Source organism: Triplophysa dalaica, chromosome 4 (genome assembly GCF_015846415.1).
Source record: "Triplophysa dalaica isolate WHDGS20190420 chromosome 4, ASM1584641v1, whole genome shotgun sequence".
Classification (NCBI taxonomy): Eukaryota; Metazoa; Chordata; class Actinopteri; order Cypriniformes; family Nemacheilidae; genus Triplophysa; species Triplophysa dalaica.
In genome coordinates this window covers 6,496,603-6,520,134 of record NC_079545.1, presented here as the reverse complement: position 1 = coordinate 6,520,134, position 23,532 = coordinate 6,496,603, and the positions used below count along the sequence as shown (strand labels likewise).

Here is a 23,532-nt window from a genome sequence, read left to right as displayed (position 1 = left end):
AATTGCACATTTTGCAATGCATCATGGGATTAGTAGTTTCCTCATTAAACAAAAAGCATTACATCTATTTGTCAGATAATATTTGACTTGATCTATAAGATTTAAGGCGTAAACTGTAGAGTTTGTCTCTATTGATTTGATTTTTTTAAGAACACAAATGGGACAAATACTTCTGGGACGGGTGGTCACTGTTGTGTAGTGTCACAGATGAGGGGCAGCTTGTTGCATGTTGCAGTTTTTCTTTCAATTCTGCTTACCATTATCATATTGAAAAAAAGGTAAAACCCATTTTTGGTCAAGTAACCCTTGGGGGGAAATAAGTTAATGAAGGCCTTGGGATATTTTGCCTTTTTAATGACAAGGTCATTAAAAATCATGCACGCTGCAAATAACCTCATGCAGTAGTTATGGTAAACCATCCAAGCACTTTTTATTCATTAATATTCATAAATACACACAGCAGCTTCATTAGAGAAGGTCTCTTGTTTCCTCTTCAGTTTTTGAATGTGGAGTATTTATAAGGAGAGCCTTTTGCAAGACAGGAAGCTGAGGTCTGCCACAGATACCTACGCTCACCTGCTAAAGGAAAAAAATTAGTTATGTGGAATTGATTATCAACTTATATATATTTATTTATATATTTATATTTCTTGTTTTGTCTCTCGTTCTGTTTATCTCTCTCTTGTTTTCGCGCACTCTCTCACACGCCTGTTCTGATGTGTTTAGATTTTTTCCCCACTCGCTCTTCTTTCATGGATTTATACAATGTAACAAAGGTGACAGACCTGAAATTACAATCACCAACAAAAAGAAAAAAAAAAACGGAAAAAAATACGAGAGAGAGCTGTGTTGTTTTTTTGCCCACCGTCATTGGCAGTTACAGCACAGAGGACAATGTCTGCGTGATGGTGGTGGGATATCATCAAAGAGGAGGTGGGGGAGGCTCCTTGCCTGTGGAGCTCTCCTTCAAGTTGAGGCTCTCCAGAGCCACGTCTAAAGGCATGATGTCCACGCAGCCCATGGCGCCGAAGTCAGCAAAGTCTCGCCTTTCGTCCTCGTCGGATGAGGAGCTCTCCTCTCGCATTAGCGTGGACAGCAGAAGCTCCTGCACGAACAGGTTGCGGTCTGCGCGCTCGCTCTCCAGCGCCTGACGTTCTGCCTCTGACATTTTTGGCTCGTTCAACCTGGTGGAGTCGGAGGGGGAATAGGTTACTATCAAACTACAGTAAAAAGGCAAAGGTCGAACACTTTCAAGAGTCAATTCAATCAAATTTTAAGGCTTTCGTCAATTTTTGTGTCCAGTTTTTATTTGTATTTTTTGTTCCAAACATGTTTTTATTTTACTTAAAAATGTGCACCGGTTTTTCTTCTCTTTAACCATAAAAAATAGCCTCAGACTACATTTATAAACTTTTCTATCATGCGTCAGCACAATTCAACATTTTGTCATTAATCTGTTCCTTTTGTGTCCCCCACAAATCTACAATAAATCTAAATTCATAAATAACGAACGACAACTTTAACTGTAAATGAACCCTCTTCGTCATGATACCGTGTGAGAAGAAACTGGGAGCTGTGGGAGGCCAGCGTGTTGTTTTCAGTCATGGCTGTGTTTGTGGCGGTGCTGGGCGGCGGGATGCTGGCGCTGATGTTGCCGGGGTTGCTGCGCTGACGCGTGGCGTTTCGAGCCGTCTCCAGCTGCTGACGCGCCGCCTGTGCCTGCTGACGCTCCAGCTGGAGCTGCATTTGCAGCTGCTGCAGCTGTGAGGTTGAGGGGCCAGAAGAGTTCAGCTGCCCCCCTGCGGATCGACGCACACCTGACAGCTGAGACAGCAGCTCTGGTGATGTGGACACAGCAAAGAAGAGAGCGTGAGACGAAACACAAGTTTACAACTGCTTAAAGGAATAGCTCGCCCAAAAATGGTCCCCATTGACTTGACCATAGTCATTTTTATTCCTACTATGGAAAGTCAAAGGGGACCATTTTTGGCATTTCTTGCAAAACCATTATATCATCTCTAATAAGGCAATGAAAGTTTGAGTAGTCCCCATGTTATATTTAATATGTTTTGATTTTATGTTTTGGCACAAACAACTTTCACCTTTCAATATAATTTACGGTTGCAGTATAAACTATTTTAATACACTTTTCTAGTTCTCGCTGTGTTGTTTGACATCAAACACAAGTTCATGCCCCACGAACCTGCTATGGGGTCCATGGCTTCCCTATTGCTTGGAGAGTAGGAGGAGCTTTGTGAAGAGGAGAGCCCGCCGGTAGAGCTGCTGGTAAAGTGCATGTTAGTCCTGCGTGCCCGCGGACCACCCAGTCCCCGCCCGGGGTGGAACATCCGACGCACATGCCGCACGCCGCTGCTCTCATCGTGAACACGCTGGTTAAGGAGCAACTGCATGAGAAAGTGTCATCACACATCCAACGCACATGACATGCATATCTCACATCAACAAACAAATATAAAAATCATTCATTTCAACAGTGAAATCATTCATTTCAACAGCGAGTATGACTGTTGGGATGCAACAGTCCTTTTATAACATCAAAGTGTTAATAACAGCGATATCAATACATTTTTGAGCTAATCCAGTATATTTTATATTTCAACTTATTTTATATTTTCGAAGGTCTTAATATTAATATGCATGTTTTATGTACATCAATTAAGTTCATAATTTGCATGTAATGTTTGATGGTAAACAGTACGGTTTTTAGAAAGAAACGAGCTGAAATTTTCCCCAAATTTCTCCTTGCATACCGAAGAAGAAAGTCATACGGGCTTGGAACTAGGGCTGGGTAATGTGACGATGTTATCGTATATTGCCGATATCTCGCAAACATCCTGATGGTGATTACAACCGACAGATAACAGACGATAATTGATAATAATAGAAAAAATATGCGTTATAACATTATAATGCAATTTAGGCTTTAGCGTGAACGTTCATGTTCATATTACCAGGCAGTCAGTAACAGTGACAGAATTTGGGAAACGCTGTTTTGTTCGGTCAGTTGAATGTGCTGCTGTTTTCTGCCGAGAAAGACATGTTGCGTCGACAAAGCAAAACTGCCCGCTCGCGGGGCTGTACCGGTGTTCGAATTGTCCTGCCCTGTCAGATTTCCCTACCGCAGGGCAAAACTTCATATAATCTAAACCCCATCTACAAAATAAACTGGTTGGATGAATTTACAATTGGTTATAACAATACATCGTATAACGATATTTCACGATGCAAAAATGTGACAATGCCCATCGTAGAGAGATGGAAATATTTTACGATACATTTTATTTGAACTGTTCAGCGGTCAATACTCTACCTACTCTGCGCCATCGCGTCCCGTTTGCTTATCTCACATATGCGGTAGAGAGAGAAGTCCACAAGACATCAACCCGTGTCTCCAAGTGGTTAACAAAGTTTCATATTTTCCTAGACAATCACCGTTAAAACACAGCAACAATGAAGCGTGACTTCAGACGAGTCAACCCAAAACTCATTACAAAGGCAGCACAAACGTTTTTAAATGACAATGCTATTTTATCCGCTAAAGTGAGCTGCTGCATAACCTGATATGCAACAAAGTAAGCCAAAAGAAACCAGCGCTGTTCCGATCAGAGAAGTGATGAAGTGAGTCATACTGTATATTAAAAGATTGAATGACATGCTAAAAAACAAGTATGTGATTTGCATGATTGAAGAAATGTAATACAGTTTATGTAATGTGACTTTTTGAAAGATTTTTCTCATTCATTACTGTCTCAAGCAAAGACAGCGCAGCTTCAAAGAGATGGGAGCCAATAGCGCTTGAGTGTGAGCTCTGTCTAACGTTTCATTGGTTGAATGTACTGAATGAATACGCCTTCCACTGAAAGAACGAGAAAATTGGGTCAAAATGAGACTGAATAAACTGGAACATGTCATTCATGGTCTAATATTCTATGTGTTACAACAATACATATCCAGCAGTTACTGAACTTTTCTGAAAAATAAAGGTTTATCAGTTATCGCGATGATTTTAAAGTCGATTATCGATAATTTTTGAAAACACATCGCCCACACCGTCTTGGAACAGGCACAAAACCTGAAGAAATTAACTTTTACTGTGCATATACAACTCAACTTGAAACACGGCTTACCTTTAAAGTTACCTTTAAAATGACACAAGCAAATTTAAGTAAACTATTTTCAAGCAATGTATCAAACAAAAATTTTAGCAGGAATAAAATCTCTAAAATCTCTCCCTGCTTGCGTTGAAGGACTGAAGACATACACAACTTTATCAGTCAGATAAAAGGATATTAAATCTCTAGGTGCTCTGTGTTCAAGTGTGAGATGAGCCGCAAAGTCATCGGTCACATGATTGGGGTCGCCACCGGGCAAAGCTGCACAGATCGGGCAAATCTGCAATAGAAAAACAGAGAGAATCAGCAGGTTACAAATAACAAACTGTTATTCGTCACATTATACATTATTTATTGAGTTGCATGCTATGTATCAAAGTTTTCATCTTAAAGGTTTTATTTCTGTAACACAATCTGGGTTTAAAAATGGCACAAAAATTAATCTGTTGAAACCTCATTCATTTTTATCTCTTATTATATTTTATAATTATAGTTTGGCCCTATAATGAATAACATAAAGAGTTAACTGACATTTAGGCAACATAAAACATTTAAGTGTCTTTCATTGCAGACGCAATGCATACTCACCACCTCTGTAGAGGTCTCTGCGTGCTCTGAGGTGACGTGCTCCTGTAGAGATGTTTCCGTGTAGCCCATTTTTCCACAGTAAGGACAAGTAAACGACTGAGGCTGCTCTACTGAGAACGCCTCTCCCCCATAATACAAATCTGCAAGAAAAAAACATTCACCAAAACATTACCACCATTACCAGGTGAGTATAAACTGATGTCTGCTTGATGTCAATCTACTTACCAAAATCTACCCTGGTTAGTATGCACTGCATCGGGTGCTCCGTGGTGTGTCTAGTTGTTGTGGCTCCGCTTTCGTAGCAAGACGCGCAAAGGTCGTAGTCGTAGCAAATTAAACACTTGTATCGGCGCCCTCTGAAGTTCCCTTTTAAACACGCATCACAGCTCACACCTGCAACACAACACAGAGGCAAATTAACTCACAGGTGCAGGCGCTCTAAAGACCCGTGTCACATCTATCATGGGCCGGATTCGCCTGGTTGAGTCCTTAGCATTAAAATAAAGGGAAAATCAACACTTCACGTGACTGGCAGCAAATTCAGTGGGAAGGCAAGTATTTAAAGCAGCTCCGCCTTGTTATGCTTGACAAAGGTATGTTGCCTTGTGCAAAGCAAAGGAGTTCATGTAAACAGAGCATTGAGGGTTCAAACGCTCAAGAATTCTTTTGACATTTGAACAATGGATATCTTTTACACTGTCAATACAAATCGTTATGGTCAAGACATGTTTTAAGCCTCTACTGGCGCTTTTCCACTGAATGGTACCGGTCCAAAAAAGTACTGCAAACTTTTGGTAGGTTTTCCACTGGGTACAATACCGCGTGTGCACGGAAGCGTTATTGCGGACACGTCAAATCACTGTGAAGAAAAATGTGCCTTATGTTTTCCTTTGAATAACACTGCGTTTATGCTACACAAGCATCATACACGCGTAGGGATGGGTACCGAACCGGTACTTTTTTTGGACCGGTACATATTTGGGTCGATACCACAGTATCCATATGGTTCATGACAGCCTGTCATTATCCATCCCTGAATGATGTTCTAATGGCCGAAGTTTGCTCACCGTATGCGTGACAACGAGGAATGTGTTTCACAACGAGGAAGCTTCCATCAAGATTAAAGTCCTTTTTATGTTTTTAATAATTTGTATATTTAGTATATTTACTTACTTTAGTAAACTGAAGTAAATGTGCTAGTAAAATTATGAAAAATAGTACATAATTAAAAAAATATTACTTGCTTAGAAAATCGTACTTAAATTTATGTTGACATAAAACCAGAAAGGAAAAAAGGAAAAACAGTCTACCAGCCAAAAAAACATTGTGACGTAAAGTAAATATCTTGAATTACATTATGATGTGGCTCCTACACGCATGCTAAGTGCCGTAAGTGGTGTGCTAAGGAACACACACACGTTTGTTATGTGGCATTTTCTGTTTTCTAAGAAGTATTTATAAAACTGCAGTTCTAAAGCTCAGCTGTAATAAAGAATATTAAAATGTTTAACATCTTTCACATCATGTGTTTTTGCATCAAATTTTGGAGAAGTGTTGCACGATACACCGGTACTAGAAAAGCAGCGCGATACCCTTCTGTTTAAACAATACTCATTTCTCATTTATTTGGTACCGGTCCTTTAATGCCACGCGCGCTTCAGAAAAACGCATCCTGAAATGCGTCCATTTGCAGCAGCCGTGTGTGCTCGCATGTGCTCTCAGCACTAACAATTATCATTTTAATGTGCTTCTGAATACCACATAGGAACAAATATCTCGAACTAAAGCTCCAAAATTGCATGGATTATACTTCCATTTGCATTCCTGACAGTTGAAGAGTTAGCTTGGTCCGCTAGCTACGCTAAAGTTTGCATCTCATAATTGAACAAATTATATATAGTTATCCGTGTGGAATAATAATTCTTTTGATGTGAAGTTGAAGATGAAACGCAACACAATTGCATCTTCCTACAGAGTGCTGCTTTTAAATGTCTATTAAGCTATTTAAGCTATCCTACAGCTTGCTGTTTGCCAAAAAAACATGAATTTGCACTCTTGCTGTACGTAAAAATTACCATTTAAATATCATGCCAAAGATATTATGTTACATACAACATATGTACTGTATTTGACTATGTACGTTAACTACTCTATTTTACAGCAAGTAAAGTTGGCATCTTTAACGAATGGATCACCTTTACATGTGATCTTTTACGCCATACTAGATTTGAGTTGTTTAATCATATTTAATTAAACACCAGACAAATTCACAAAAATCTTTACTTGTTTTTAATTTTATAACACTGATATTCGCTTATGTTTTTGCCCTGATTTTGTAATCCATCTCATCACTGTGATACAACTGTCTACCGTAATAAAAGCAATCAATTACCGCCACATTAAAATGGACTACTGGCACAAGCCTAGTGCCTAATACTTGATACTTTTTTTAGTACCACCTCGGTTGAGGTTCCAAGCATACTGTACCGATCCCAAAATGTGAAATGTTTACACGCAGATCACTGATTGGGCAGAGAATCATTACCAACATCATTGGATTTGCAACACAAGAATACGCATTTTAATACGCAATATTGGCATTTCGTTATATGCTTAGTGACTGTAATATAGAGATTGAGACCCTTAACACAACGCTAAATCCAAGATTAGTTAACCCTTGTGCGCCATCGAGCAAACCAAATGTTCGTTGTCTACTCCTTGCTGTAAGATTTCCCAAACTCTCTAGTATTTTTAGCAGTATTTTGTTTTGCTCCCATCCGCCATCGATATGCTCCCTTACTCCAGTGTTGTGGGTTTGTTTGTGTCACGTTTACCATGATGCTACATCAGTAAAGGCGGCGCAACTATGATGATAAATTTATAGTCCCTCCCACTTTGAAACGGTACTAAACTTCAGTGGAAAAAAGCAAACTGAGCAGAAGTGATATGGGCCTCCAAGGACAGAGAACGAGTAAGCTAAAAAAAAAGGGTGAAAGGGACTTTTTGACTGTTTAAATGGTAAGATGCCTCCTTTACATGCGGTAAATGAAGTAACTTTATTGGTAGTTCATTGGTATTGACATGCTGTATTCCGGTTTGTAAAAATAATTCATTATTATAGAGTAGTTAGAAAATAGTATAGAGTGGGGGTCAACCAATATGGGATTTTCAGAGTCGATGTCGATACTAATTATCCTGACATCAATTCAGCTTAATATTTGACTTGATATATGACTGAATGATCCACAAACAAAGACGGCGTAAGAAAAAAAGAGCACATGGGCTGTTGTGGATATATTTGTGTGTAAAGCCATTTAATGATGGAAATGCAAAAGACACGAATACAAATTTGTTAATAAATAAATAAATGCATCCTTAATTCACACATTATTTACACAATTTTTACATTGGTCATAGCTCTTAGCCAATGCCAGTAATGGCTAGGGATGGGCATTTAAAGCAAAAATAATATTCGAAGATCGTTGAGAACTATTCGAAAATTATTCGAAATTCGCACCCCCCCCCCCCACATGGACGCAATTACAGTATTACACACACACACAAACGGAGAGAGAGAGAGAGAACATTTACGCTTTAAATCCGTATGACGGCACACTGCTTTATGTATTATGGAATAGGAAATCTTACCTCAAGCAATACATTAAGATAACGTGCTGAAACATTAATATATTAACAACCGAATGACGGCACTTATTAACAGTACGTCGATCAGAATCAACCGCTCATAATGCTAGAACATTTCCTTGTAAAATATGAGCATGCGCATTTATACCAACTAAAAAACAGTGCGATTGATCAAAGAAAATATATTAAAGCCATAAAGATTTTAGACCAGACTTAACACGCGTTAAAACATATTAACCGAATGACGTCATTTATTAACAGTTCGGAGCGATTTCATGAATTAACAGCTCAAAAGGCTTCAGTTTCTATTGTCATGAAAAAGTTTCTCCAGTCTGGCAGTGATGGTTTTTCTAGACGAACAGTAAACTTGGGCTGTACAAACTCCATAAGATTTTTAAAACCCCCGTCCTTTGACAAAGCCGATCGGAAGCATATCCTTAGCGATCATCTTGCTAGTTAGAGCCGTTATTTGCTTCGCCCGTCTGGCATCCAAATTGGTTGGTCCGACCATAAAACTAGCAACTGATTGCTGACCTGTTGATGGACCTGCTGGGTGCTTCGCCCTCAAATGACTGTGCATCGTAGTTGTTGATCCATGATAAGCCAACTTTGCATTCCAGAGTTTGCACCGCACTTTATTCTCATTCATTTTATTAAAGGACCCCACACAGAACTCATTTTTGACACCGTCTCAATTTACCGTTTCCGTTATGTCACGCGGGTCTACAGTGTGCGTAACTTCGTTACCAATTCTTGTGGGAAAATGTTTTGCTCTATTGTCTCTTGACTGACAGCCTTTAGGTTTTAGGTGCGTCGTTATTGGCAGCGCCACCCTTTGGTTACATGAACGCGTTACACGTAAAAACATGGCAAGTTTTTTAAGATCGCACACACTATTCGAAATTCTAGAGTTAAATTTACTATTCGATTATTCGAAATTCGTGACTCATCCCTAGTAATGGCCACGTATTATTTGATTAATGAGTTTGGTGTATATTATAATCTACAGGCTCTGTAGCATCCAAAGAAAGAATGAGACAAGACAAACCAGACAACAGCCTTGGAATAATGAAATGTTTGATTGTTGAATGAAATCTAATTATTTCACTTAGAAACTGTATGGTTTCTATGGTGAAATTTCTCATATTTTTAGTGCTGACCAGTTTTAATATTTATTTACATATCTTCGGGTTAAAATTGAGCTTTGGTGGGTTAGAACTAGCCATTTTCTTTTCAGTTACAAGCACCTGCCATTTGTTAGTTAATAGACATATGAACATAAACAATTGTCTGTAATTATTATTTTATGTTTGACAACAGAAACCTAAAATATCTCAATAAAAAAAGTTTTTGGGGATATTCAATTGTATTAAATTACAGCAAGCTCCGAGAGTAAATGCAAGTACAGCGTGATGACGTCACGAAACGCTTATTAATAATAGATTATGACAGATATTTTACGAGCATGTCCATCAAAATGACTGACAATAAAAAAATCTACCGCAACTGATTCCACAATTAAATCATTGACCTACATTTTGGATTATGACTATAGCCTTTCATTAATTGACAAAACAGATCAATTTAATGTAGTGTCATGTTTAATTTAATCATGTGTGTATACCAGTCAGTACAGAGTAGGGATGTGCGATATTGGAAAAAAAATAATATCTGGATATTTTCTGGGATTTCTCAATAATGATAGGCAAAAGACATTTTGCATCCTATAGTCTTATATTGTACTAGCTCCATCTTACATGTTACCAGGATATTCATTGTTGATATTTCTCATAGAGTATCCATTCTCATGTCAACCTTTGTGACTGTAACTTGTGCAGAATTTAAAAGATATTTTGAAGAACGATGTTAACCAAACAACACTGAACCCCACTGACATCCATTGTATGGACTCAATCATTGAAACTTTTCTCAAAATATCTTCTTTTGTGTTTCACACAAAAGTCATATACAGGTTTTCAACAACACAATAGTTAATAAACAATGTTAGAATAAATTATATTTGAATAAACATAAATTATGATATTTTGAGTAAACTATGCCTTTAAGGTGAACTGTGCAGCATTCAAACAAGAAACACACCGGAATAGAAAAGAAGAAATCAATTTTAACCTGAGCTTTTGTTATATAAAAGCTCATTGCATTTAAATGAATATTCTGTAACTGTATTCAGAACTGAAGTCGCCCTTGTTACTGAAATTACAACTTTTATTGACACCAGGCCCAGCGAAGGGCAGGTCCTGGAATGACGTCATTGATAGGTTGAACACCGCCTCCACAGAATAATATCAACGACTTCTCTAGCCCCTCCCCCTGGTTCGCAAATGACTTAAGCCAAGTATGTACACATAGTACACACATTTGTGATGATTGACAAACTGGTAACCATAGCAACATATTCTTCGTCTAAAGATTTGTTTTGACCGTCAGTTTAAACAAAACCGCTGATACACGCTGTGTTGTGTTTATGCTCGGAAGGCTGCATCATTTTTGCAGTGTTGCCATGTTTGTTATTAGATCAAAAAGCCTTGGCACTTAGGTCATAATAAATGGTTAGCTGCAGATTTCGAGATTTTTTTGGTCTTAGAAAATCTATAAACAATTAGCATTTTAAGGTTTATTTTCGTCTTTTCTTTATTTGCTTATTTTTTCTGTGAAGATCTGGCAACCCTGTCACTTAAGTGAAGGGCTATTGAGAATGGCTAGCCCCGTGTCATATGTGCAAAAGTAAGGGCTTCTTTTACTATTATTCTTATTTATAGCAACCAAGCAACAAATACGCAACATATTGTCCAGCACCTGGTTGTGGAAGAACACATACAAGTTTATGTTTAAAGACGTTCTAGGTCACATGGGGTAAAACATTCCACGTAGCTTGTCAAACAGACAAAAAGAAATGTACATCACATTTAATGTATAGCTTGATGTAAGATTGCCTATTCCATAATGAATAAAGCAGTGTGTCGTCACGGATTTAAAGCGTAAATGGTCTCTCTCTCTCCATTTATGTGTGTGTAATACTGAAAATGCGTCCATGTGGGGGAGGGGTGCGAATTTTGAATAATTTTTTAATAGTTCTCATCTATCTTCGAATATTTTTTTTGCTTTAAATGCCCATCACTAATAAAAACCGAGCGTTTTTTGAGCTGGCTTCAAAATCAAGTTTGAAAATAACCTATTACTTGTTGATTTTGATGTTTTTGAATGTAAAAAACACTTAAACGTCATAAGTAGACATCACACAACAGTATAAAATAATAAAAGGGGCCAGTACATGACACATTTAAGCCCTTTTGTACCCACATCATAGCTGTGCATTGCGGCTTTGAAATCTGGGCCCGTATTCCAAAAAAAAATCTTAACACTAAGAGCTCTCCTAAACAGCAGTAAAAGTGTTTGGTTAAAGAGTTTCTTTTAAAGCCGTTCACAATGCTCCTGAAAGCAACTTTTACTAAGAAACAAAAATAAATCGTAAGCTATGAAAAAGGGCGGAGTTGACCTGGTTGCTATGGATGATTTCACCAAGCTTACTGACAATGACCACAGTGATAGGCTGATAGAGGTTGGGTCTCTGTCAGTCATTTAATCATATAAATATTATAGAACGAGGCCTCATGCTGACATATTTCAATTAAGATCCATCCATCCATTTTCTACAGCTTATCCGAACTACCTCGGGTCACGGGGAGCCTGCGCCTATCTCAGGAGTCATAGGGCATCAAGGCAGGATACACCCTGGATGGAGTGCCAACCCATCGCAGGGCACACACACTCACTCATTCACTCACGCACTCACACCCCACGGACAATTTTTCCAGAGATGCCAATCAACCTACCATGCATGTCTTTGGACCAGGGGAGGAAACCGGAGTACCCGGAGGAAACCCCCGAGGCACGGGGAGAACATGCAAACTCCACACACACAAGTAGGAAGCGGGAATCGAACCCCCAACCCTGGAGGTGTGAGGCGAACGTGCTAACCACTAAGCCACCGTGCCCCCCCTCAATTAAGATCTTAAAATTTAAATGTAGTTATATTCAAATAAAATATTTTAATATATAATTATTTCCATATTCAAATTAAGATGATCAAATATACACTAAATTCATTTACAAAAACAGATCACTATTTTTTATTCAAAACAAATTAATATTGTGCATTCCAATTAATATCAATCAATTAAAATCAATCGTTAGTTTTTTTATTAATTAACAATAATTTACAGCTAACAAATACAATAAAGCACATGATAACACAATAAACAATACGATTCATGAGCCATCTTTTGCAAATGAACTATATGTTCATATTAATTACATGTTCGGATGATTTTTAAGCATTTTGCCTGTCTATTAAACAGTTAGCAGATATTAGTAGTCTTTATGGTTAAACTCATTGACATGAAATCTTTCTAAAATACGTTTCAAGGTAGACTGCTGGTGTTACAGTCATTTGAGGATTGTTGGAAGTTGATCTATTCCACTGCATGGTACCGTCAGGTTAACTACGACTCTGCTTGGTACAGCTCATATCACTTTGGCTCACTTTGCTTTCCACAGCAGATTAGTACCGCTTCAAAGTGGGTGGGGATTATAAATTTATCGTCATGGTTGCTCCGCCTCATTTGCCGTAGCATCTTTGTGAATGCGACAAACACAAGCACAACACAGGTGTAAGGGAGCAAAACAAAACAAAATACTGCTAAAAATACTAGAGAGTTTGGGAAATCTTACCGCAAGAAGCAGACAACTATCATTTGGTTTGCTCGACGGTGCACAAGGGTAAGCTAAACTTGCATTTAGCATTGCGTTAAGGGTCTCAATCTCTATATTACAGTCACCAAGCAAATAACGAAATGCCAATATTACGTATTAAAATGCGTATTCTTGTTCTTTTGGTATTGGTAGAGTACACTTGGCACCTCAACCGAGGTGGTACTGAAAACAGTATCAGGTACTAGGTACTGTACCCAGTGGAAAAAAAAACAAGAGTGATCTGTACCGTGCTTATCGTGCAGTACTACACTGTGGAAAAGCACCATTAGTGACTTAGGAGCCCTCTTCACTCCCCCTAACTGGTCACAGGTTTAGGAGCTAGTTTTGGTGCTAAAATGCTTTGTGAAATAGTCTTTGCACAAAAATGTAGTAGACCTAAAATAAGGACAGACACGCCATTATTGTTAATGGATTAGCAGGCTAGGAGCTACGTTTGACACCAACAGACAAAGTTGCATGATTATTTAGGTAAAGGTATCAGACAAAACATTGAGTTTGTCACGGTTTGATGTAAAATTATTATACTTTAATAACTGGCACAGAAGCAAAATTTTGATAATTTCAAGATAAATTCATTTATTCTAATGTTTGAAATTGAACAAAGTTCACTCTGAACAGTACCAACAATAAATGTTTCTGTTGGCGAATAACATAGTATAACATTTTTTTATGATAAGTAGCACAATTTTACTAGCACATTCACTTCAGTTTGCTAAAGTAAACAATATACTCTGTGGTCGAATTATAAAAAATTCAAGGGGGGGTGTGGTAAAATGTCAGTGTATTATAACTTGTTCAGCAAATAGCGTTTGTTTTAGTTAGGCATTGGGGGTGTGTAAACTATGCCTTCATTCAATTATGTTGACAATAAAAACAGAATGCCCATACAAACTTGTGTGCAGCCAACAGGTCTGTCTGATATTTATATAAAAAACAATATATATCTAATAGGGCTGTTACGAGACACTGGGTTCAGGAGAACATGACAAGATTTTTAGACTTAAAAAAAATAAACTTTTAGTCTATTATTCACCTTAAAACACAAAATGCAAAAAATGTAGTCATTATAAAATTACTTTGTACTTTAATTACTTTGAATAAATTAAACTTCAATTTTAATGAATTATATAATTCAGTAATAAAACATTTTGCAGTACTTACATATTGTTTGTCAAAAACTGAACTGACGGGCAATAATTGCACAAAACAATATGCTTCATTTTCTTAACAGGCGCAGCTTTTAGTAAAGAGTAGGGATGGCGATTTTTCGATTATTTCATATTTGAATATTTGAGCTCATAAAAACCACTAACCGAATATTTGTTTATTTAAATTAAGGTAATAATGACATAATTTGTAACTTTTATATATAGTCACAATTTCACATCAAGCTTATAATTATTAAATATTCATAACGCATTCATATTTTATACTGTATATAGGTTCGTACAACGAGATCTCATCACACCCCTAAATTCAAATAAGAACTAGACCAGCATGATCCCAAGGTTGTGAATCATCACTGGTGTCACAATCCAATTAAATGATGACGTCTATGATTCGATTCGATATCACAATGCATTGCATCCTCAATTTCTAATATAACTGCACAAGTCTGTCTGTCTTCCTCACACTTTCACTGTTGTGGCTCTTTCCCATCCTTATTGTTGAAGCACCGCATTAAAACTATGCTACAGATGCACATGCTTCTTTGATAAAAGGGCTCTAGACTAACATTTGAGAGAGGTGGGACTGGTGGCACCAGCCCAACTTCATCCAAATGTGTTTAATACATTAATAAATCAATTAGAAAGAAATACAAGTCACTGTATATGCAGGGCTCCAGACAAAAAAGTCAGTTAAGGAGCCATTGGCTCCTAAAGGAGAAAAAGGCAGGCGCCAAATTATTTTTCAAGAGCCACATAACATGAACTTAAATCTTAAAATCCCACACTATTAGTTATCCTGTTTCCCTCTCATAGGTTTTGCTCGAAAATAAAGTTTTTTTCAAGTTGCTAACCCTCATAAGCAACAGAACAGCATACTTATTTGTTAATTCCACCCTAAAATTTGCACACAAAGATAAATGTGTGTAAATGTGTTCAAATAGTCTTAAGATGCTGCCTGTCTAAGCATTTAAATGCAGATGACACCAGATTTTTTTCTGCTTATTTAAAAATAGACCATATTACTCATATATAATTCATTTGAACATACAGAAAAGGTGCATGTCAAGACCATATTTATATATTATACTGTAAAGTATATATTTGATTGTATATTCGATTGAATAAAAAATGTACTTAGACCTGCAGCCAATTGTGGCTGTCAGGGCATTGCTATACGGTTGCTATGGTTCTCTAAGGCCCAATCTCAATTCTATTTTTTACACCTTCACCTACCCCTCACCCCTTGAAACAGAGTGTCAAGGGGAAGGGCAAAAAACACTCCCCATAAGAAAAAAAATTTAGCGACTTTTTGTAAACAATTGGCTTATAACCATGTTTGGTTGCTTGGGAAAAGAAAATGCATACCTCTGCTCAACAAGCGCAAACAGAGAGGAAAAAACTACATGTTGAAGATTAACACATACGATTGTAAAAACATCAAATCCAAGAAGTTCTCTATGCTGTAGCAGACACGTTTCCCTGGAGAATCAAAATAGCACCATGGCTGCAGGTGAGCTACAAGCCTATAGTAGTTCACTTACTATTACAAAGATTGAGAGTTAAAATCAACCTCAGAGCAAAATGTGTACCCGTAACAATACTGCATTGAGTCTGAGATAAACATGGGAATGGACTAACAGATCCTAGTCACCTATGTACTGAACACACCACACAGTGAACATGGATCTTAACTGAGCTACTATTGCTCCCTCCCATTACCACAAATCCAAACATTGCTTTATGCAAAACTGAGGTGACTCACGTCATATGACATCATCTCTTTAGACAACCATTAATAAAAAAACAGCAGAAAAAGATATTATTATGATAAACAAATTAGAATCCACTGTAAAATGGCTAATAAATAATGACCGGACATGATTTCAATACATTTTAAATGAAAGATAGAGTTCACCTGTATTAAAAAGTCATCATCATTTTATTCATCCTCATGTCGTTCAAAACTTATATGACTTTCTTTGGAACACAAAATACGATACTTTAAAAAATGTCTCAATGGTTTTGTGTCCATAAAGTAAAAAAAGAATTAAAGAATAAGTCTGAGCTAAAAATAAATTTTATAGAAAAGCACGCATGCGACACAGTTTTAAACGTGCAGTAGACAGAGCCGCTTGTTTGTGTGAAGTGCGTTTGTTGTTGTGCTTGTTCGTGTGTAAGGTTAACTTATAGCCACCACCGACCAAAATGTCAGATAAGCCTTATAATTCTAAGGCGACGATATGTCCTCTACTTGTTCTGCGTGTGTACAAGTGAATGAGATCGACTGTTTTAACATGCTACACGTGCACACTTGTGGGTTTGTCTGTATCTCACTCAGGCCCAGATTAAGAATTCAGAGGCCCCTGGGCACAATTGCCTTGTAGAAAGCAAAATTTTTGTAAAGTAAGGTAGTTAGACCTGATCATCATTAAATCAATATAAAATTCATAATTGGCAAGGAAACACCACCTAATACATGTAAAAAAAACTCTTACCTTTTGAGATTTAAGACAACCTTGAGGGTATTCTAACTAAAAGATTATATTTACAACAATAAAGTTGTTCTCACTGACAATTTCCGTTTCTATAATCAGTTCTGACATAATCTCGACAACATCTAACAAATCACCAGAAAAAGATTTGTATAACGAAACATTGAAAATACAGAACTCGGACCAATTACAAACGAAAAAAACGACTTTGGGAAAAACTAAAATGTCATACAGGTTTGGCATGACACGAGGCGAATAAATTAATTAATTTTATTATTAGGTGAACTGTCCTTTTAATACAGCAAACAAGGGTTTGAGAAAAATCTGTAACTGTTAATCATTTGCATTTAACGAACATGTATAATCATTTATATATCCATTTTGCTGTTGACAAAACACTTGCAAAAGTTCACACACGTTCTCACACAATTTCTGTTCCAAGTTCTGAAAGGTGATCACAAAAGGTTGACGTATTTCTTTGTAAAATGAGAGAGAGAATATAAAGGAGGAGAACTGGAAATGTCTTAGCAACTTAACTGACATGCCTTAATAACCCAAGGGGACACCAGCCAGGGCAAACTAGTTTGAGTATCAACTTGTCTACTCTTATCTGAAGACTATATTATATCATATGAGCAGGGATGTACATAAACTTTTTTGCAGATAGCACATGTGCTACAGAGGTTTAAAGTTTTGTTGCTCAAGACAAATAGAGGTAGCACAAGTATAAAAAGTGCGGTTCATCACATAAACAGGCATGTAAATGACAAAGGACATTAATGTTTCATATAGTTTACTATACAACAGTAAATAAATTTGTACATTAATAAAAATTGTATACTACTACAGTAAATATTTAAGTACACTACAGTGTTTATTATTCTTAATAAATTTACTACAAGTAATTTTTTTTTTCATCTGGTTCAAATTAAGCAGACTTTTATTTTGGCACATCATTGCGAAGATGTTTCGGGAAGGAAACAACACACAAAACATCGCTTCAAATAAAGAGGAAATCACGTTGTTTTTATTCCTCCTTTGTCCAAGTGTATTTTAAATGGGCACCTTAAGAGATACAATTGCGGTTTACACAAGAAGAGCATTTTACTCTTCCAAGAGAGTATGTTAACCACCACAGAAATGCGTAGTTTATTCTGAATAAAACACTTTTTTATCATCCCAAAACCAAGAAGGTTTACTCTTATAACAAACTGTAGAGAATAGTGTGGCGCTGTGTGGTTCAAAGTAAAATAATTCAGTTTTTGTTTTTATGTATATATGTCTCATTTATTCCATGTCCTCAATACTGCTGTGCAATTCAAACAAAAATGTTAGGCAATGTGTGGGGGGCCTCAGGTCTTGACTTTGCTTAGGGCCACAAATTGGTCAAATCGCGCCCCTGGGAGTAGGTCATAGGGATGATCAGACAAATGCACAAGTGTCAGGCTTGTAACATGTTTAACTATGCAACTCATTCATTTATAGACACGCAGAACAGCCAAAGTACATATTTAAAAAGTAGAATTCGGCTTAAACTGGAGCCACACCAAAATATTTTAAAATGAATTTTAAACTGAGAGAGACCACAAACATGTGGAGAAAAAAATACTAGATTTAATCGTTTTGTTCCTATAATGTGCGACAGCACACCACACATGATCAATTTTTTTAAACAAAGTCCTGACTGTGAACACAGGAAATCTTGCAAAGTTTATTATTATTTCACTGTCGGCTATGTTTATTATATACGTGTTCAATATAAACAAATGTGTACATATAACTTTTTATGCGATTTATGCCCTGTGCACAAGCGTAACGCCGAACTTCCGCTGTTGCAAAAAGTCGGGATGTCAGTTTCCGGTTTATCTCGCACAGCGCAAAATGTCAGTGTTTACAAGTCGTCTTCAAGATCTGCCAAAAATAAGCATTAACGATGTACACCGCATCGTTGATGCCTGGTCCACTGCTCCAACAAGCAAGCTGGACATAGGATTCAAGCTTGATATATCAAGGTATATCAACAACAACAAGGCTGAGAAGTTTAATCTAATGTGGTGTGCCGACAGCTAACGTTAGTGGCTAAGCTAGTTAGTGACGTGTTTATTTTTAGTGTAACGTTAGTATAGAATTATCAATTGTATAAACTTTCTGCCCCTCTTTCTTTCTAATAAAGATCAGGGCTCAGGTGAAGTCATTCTCAGATCATTGCGCTACATATCCAAGAACGCTGAGAAACCTCACAGTTTGAGGTGAAGCTAGGACTTATAAACCAACTATAAACAAACATCGGCTTTCCTTTAGCTCAGTGGTAAGAGCATTGCGTTAACATCGCAAGGTTGTTGGTTCGATCCCAGGGGATTGCAAATACCTATGTAAAATGTATAGGATAAAGCAATGTCAGACGCTTTGGATAAAAGCGTCTGCCAAATGCCTAAATGTAAATGTAATCTTGTTACTTTGATAACCCAGCGTTTCTAATGTTCCTGGGGATTAGCTAAGGTAATTCATGTTTAATATAACCATTAAATTTGTATGTAATTAGCCACTAACGTTAGCTGTCGGCACACCATATTAGATTAAACTGTTTACCCTCGTAGTTGTGGATATAACTCGATATATCGAGCTTGAATCCTTTGTCCTGCTTGCTTGTTGGAGCAGGGGACCAGGCATCAATTATGTGGTGTACATCGTTAATGCTTATTTTTGCCAGATCTTGAAAACATCTTGTAATCACTGACATTATGCGCGGTGCGAGAGCAAACCAGAAACTGACACCTTGACTTCTGGCGACAGCGGAAGTTCGTCGCTACACTTGTGCACAGGGTCTATTGCTCAAGCAGCATAGTCTTAAGCATTTAAGGTGGCACAGCACTAGATATAATTTTATTGCAACTCAAATTAGGGGTGGGCGATCTAGAAAAAAATTCAAATCACGATTTTTTCAAGATAGATCACGATTCACGATTTTATCGCGGTTCTTCAAGTTGGTTTTAAGACTATTTTGCAAATTAAAGGGGCTTCAATACAGCCAAACTAAGTCCCCATATAAAAATATACTCTTTACCATTTATATTTTGAAGAATATTTTAATCAAGCTAATATTTAATGCAAGTGCAAGACCATAAATCAGCTGTTAGAAAAAACTTTACATTTTGAATTTTGTTTTTCATCTTGTTGCGGCACTCGGAGTGGATCTACGACTTTGAGCAGTTTTTTAAAGCCCTCATTTTCCACAGTCTTTATGGGAATCATGTCTTTGGCCAGGTAAAATGCGACCGCGTCAGTGACATCTTTCCAGCGCTTGTTCATTCTGTCATACGGATACGGAGTTCCTTTCTCAAATGGTTCTTTCGCTAAAGTCGTTGTTTAAGCCTTTTAGTTTCCGTATGCTTGGTTGTACCTGATTTACTCGTGTGGGATCCCTTTATAATTTGACTGTCGGAATACTCTTTCAGTCCCTTTTATTTTGAGGTGGTTAAAAAGGTTTGTTGTGTTGCCTTACGACGCTCGAATCTTATGATTGCCACATTTGCCAATAACTGTTGTTTGGGCCGTGTCAGTTGGGGAAAACCCAAACCATTTCAATATTACTGATGTAGAATTTTTTTTAGGGACCAAGTCCTCCGTGTTTCCCTCCATCTCCACTGACCGCGTCACTTAATCTTACTGAATTCACAAGCAACGTATACGAGCTTGTTAACATGGCGCAATCTATCGCAAGTATGTGGACGAATTCTATAGAACACTACTATATAGGACGATTTAACGATTTTCCCGAAAAAGTGGATCGTGCAGTCATTTTAATCGTTCGCGATCTAATATCGTCATATGGCACACCCCTAACTCAAATATTGTTGTATTTATGTCTAAATAGTCAAGAATATTAATACTGTTTTGCTAGAAAATAGCTGATATTATCAACTGAAAGTCTAATTGCGCCACCAGCTCCACTGGAACTAATTTTTCTGTTCTACCTTAAATCATCCGCAAACTTAGACTCCTACGCTATCGTCAACTGCACATTGCCTGTTAAATTTTTTGTGAAAAAGTAATTGCAATGATACTGTTTGTATTGCTTTTGAAAGAAAATTGACGGTTGAAAGAAAAGGGTTTGGTTGAAATCGTGACTACCGTTGTTATGCTTCCATCAGCTGGCATTCTGAACGGGTAGTGTTTTGTTCCAGGTGCAGAACAGAGTTCTTGTGCATTTGTCCTCGGGGTCTCCCCAACACATCAGGATTTCTGAATGAACCTAATCGGAAGAACCTCGGAGCAGCCGATCACTATAACATGTTGAATATTTACGATTATGTTGAATATTTACGATTAGCGATAGGGGAGCATGTATGTCACTCTGTACAGTCCTGCGTATAAGTTACCTCATATCAGTTCTGCGATCAAATGCTATGCATTAATCATTCTTTTACGAATTCAAAACCATCTATTTGCACGTCAGAAGGAATCTGCTTTTGAGCTCGAATCACAGTATAAACCTGGAGCTGAATTACTCGCAAACTACATTTTCATAAACCCAAATACCACATTAATTGTCACTTGGGACCATGTGCTGTGTCCTGAGGAACCAGGGACGAGACACATGTGCAGGCAGACTTAATTCACGAGCAGGTGACATTTCGCTGTCAGAAGCTGTTCTGAAACCAAGCGAACTGCCAAGCTAAGCAGGGTTGTTGGGGATCAAAGGCACATACGATGTACAACTCACAAGGTTTCGAGAAAATCAAGTCAGACTATAAAAACCAAAGCAACCTGCATCAAAAACATGCATGCAAAGACACACGGTTTTTAGACATTAACAATGCAAACAAAGGGTTTTAAGTCATGGCACTGTACTGTCATCATGGTATTTTTAAGACAGTATCACAAAAATATTAAAATGCCATAGCATTACCATGTGACTCCATGGTTCACTATCACTTGGGGTAAAAGTAAAAAGTGAAAGAGAAACCAAAAGGAATATCAAACCTTTGTCTTGATATATGTCTACCTGATCTACGCCTTTCAAAATGACGGACTGTATAAGCTAGTAATAACATAAGACAAGTAGTATAATATAATCAACTCAGTACCGTGGTATTATTGTGTACACGTACTTCATACAAAAAGACACGGTATAGCAGCTGTACCCTAAAACACAACAGTATCGTGCTTAGACCATAAATGATGTCCAGACCTAATTTCTTAATTTAACCCATCGTTACTTATCGGAGTACTTTTTAGTGCACTTAATCGCCTAAAGTGACTTTTAACAGGCCAGATATGTGTCAAGCCACATGATCAAGCCAGCAGAAGCATTACGTGAATTTGCTGAACCTCTTCCTTGTGTGTTATCCAAACATACAGATTTGCACAAAAAGACAAAATATCCATACAAAGTTAGATAAAATACCGACGTGTTATCAAAAATATATATTCTGAATATTCGTTAGCAATCACGGCTAGGGCTTCACTGACACCCGCTAATGCTAAATCCAGACGTGCAAGTCATTCACTTGTGTTGGCCCTGAAACATGACATGACTCAAGACTCGCGCGCACACACAAACATAAGCGGTCGGACCGATCTCTGTAACCGTGTTCTGACCTCTGACCGTCATTCTGATACGTTAGGGTTACTTTAGCAAGAAACCCTGATTAAATACTTGTCTTTAGGCAGGCCCAATCGAAGCCCTGACCTCTCCACGGGCTGCCTGCGGGAACACACTCGCACTCAGTGCCGCGGCCGAGTGATCCGCAGAAGGCCCGGCCTAGCGCACAGGCCCAGCTCTATATCGCACCGAGCGGCACCACGAAAACGCCCTGCGTGCCACGGAGGGCGCTTAAATTCGCTAAAAACTGTCATATTCACGGCGGCCGCCATGACGAGTCTCTCCCAGCGCATTTGAATTGAAAACATGGCAACCGGAGGGTCAGCGCTGGCCTACAATTCAAGCCAACGACGTAGCGATCGGCGGTTTTTTCGCACTTACCTTCATGTCGGGACATCCTACAGACAATGACACAGCCCCCTCCTCGGGCTCCCTAACGCCTGTAAGTCGGAAAGATGCCGCTAAAAACGAAATAAAAGTGGGACGCGGTCTCTCTTTCCTATTTTCTCTCTTGAAGATGGATCCGGGGCTTACACTTCTCTCCGCTTCCCCCTCCCCGTCTGTCATCGAGCGCCTGTGTGTGTGTTGAGCGAGCGTGGTCGCGATCTGCCGCTAGGGGGCGCGCGGACTCACGTGGTTCTTCTTCTGTGGTGTTTTAAGGGCGGTAAATCCGCTCCGCTGTTCAGGAACTTCCTAATAGTGTTTACATCGCCACCTACTGTACTTGAGAATGTTTTTATACAAACTAGTATGGAAATATTGACGCTGAATACTGTTTTATTAGAGCACAGTTTTGTATTTTACAGTCTACTGTATTTAGCATGCATTTCATCGGCATGCTATTCCTTGGATTCGAACTCGAAACCTCAAACGCAGTGCTCTAACGTTACTTGCTGATCGACAGGAACACTGTTTGTCAAATAAAAAAAAAGGCATTTTCTTTTTTTCAAACAGTATTTGAACATGTATGTAATATCTTTAGGTTATTGCTAGGAAGTCACTTAGATAACAATCCCTTTAACAGGAAAGTTTGACAAACACTAAACAAACAAACAAAGAGATTATCCAAAACAAATGTACTGTGGTGCTATATTTATTTATGGTCA

General features: G+C 38.0%; 1 protein-coding gene across 3 annotated transcripts; it reads right to left on the bottom strand.

Annotated features, from left to right (window-relative positions):
* Nucleotides 1-405: 405 nt before the first annotated feature.
* Nucleotides 406-23,029, bottom strand: kcmf1 (potassium channel modulatory factor 1). Of its 3 annotated transcripts, none has more exons than XR_008906583.1 (8): nt 22,808-23,028; nt 4,947-5,114; nt 4,722-4,861; nt 4,312-4,413; nt 2,204-2,381; nt 1,553-1,838; nt 866-1,184; nt 406-579 (listed from the first exon to the last, which is right to left on the bottom strand). XR_008906583.1 is itself a non-coding variant. In XM_056747233.1 (8 exons), the coding sequence occupies exons 1-8, from the start codon at nt 22,821-22,823 to the stop codon at nt 494-496; spliced, it is 1,206 nt and encodes a 401-aa protein (XP_056603211.1). In that variant the 5' UTR covers nt 22,824-23,029; the 3' UTR covers nt 406-493. The 3 variants fall into 3 exon arrangements, 1 of the variants encoding a protein (XP_056603211.1); XR_008906582.1 differs by having other exon boundaries at nt 406-576; XM_056747233.1 differs by having other exon boundaries at nt 406-576; nt 952-1,184; nt 22,808-23,029.
* Between the last annotated feature and the right edge of the window lie 503 nt (nt 23,030-23,532).

Excerpts from the sequence above, each read along its gene's own strand:
- kcmf1 (XM_056747233.1), bottom strand. Across the intron at positions 4,414-4,721 it reads CAGAGACCTCTACAGAGGTG|ATTTGCCCGATCTGTGCAGC; the intron begins GTGAGTATGCAT and ends TTTCTATTGCAG. Across the intron at positions 1,185-1,552 it reads TCCCAGTTTCTTCTCACACG|GTTGAACGAGCCAAAAATGT; the intron begins GTATCATGACGA and ends CGACTCCACCAG.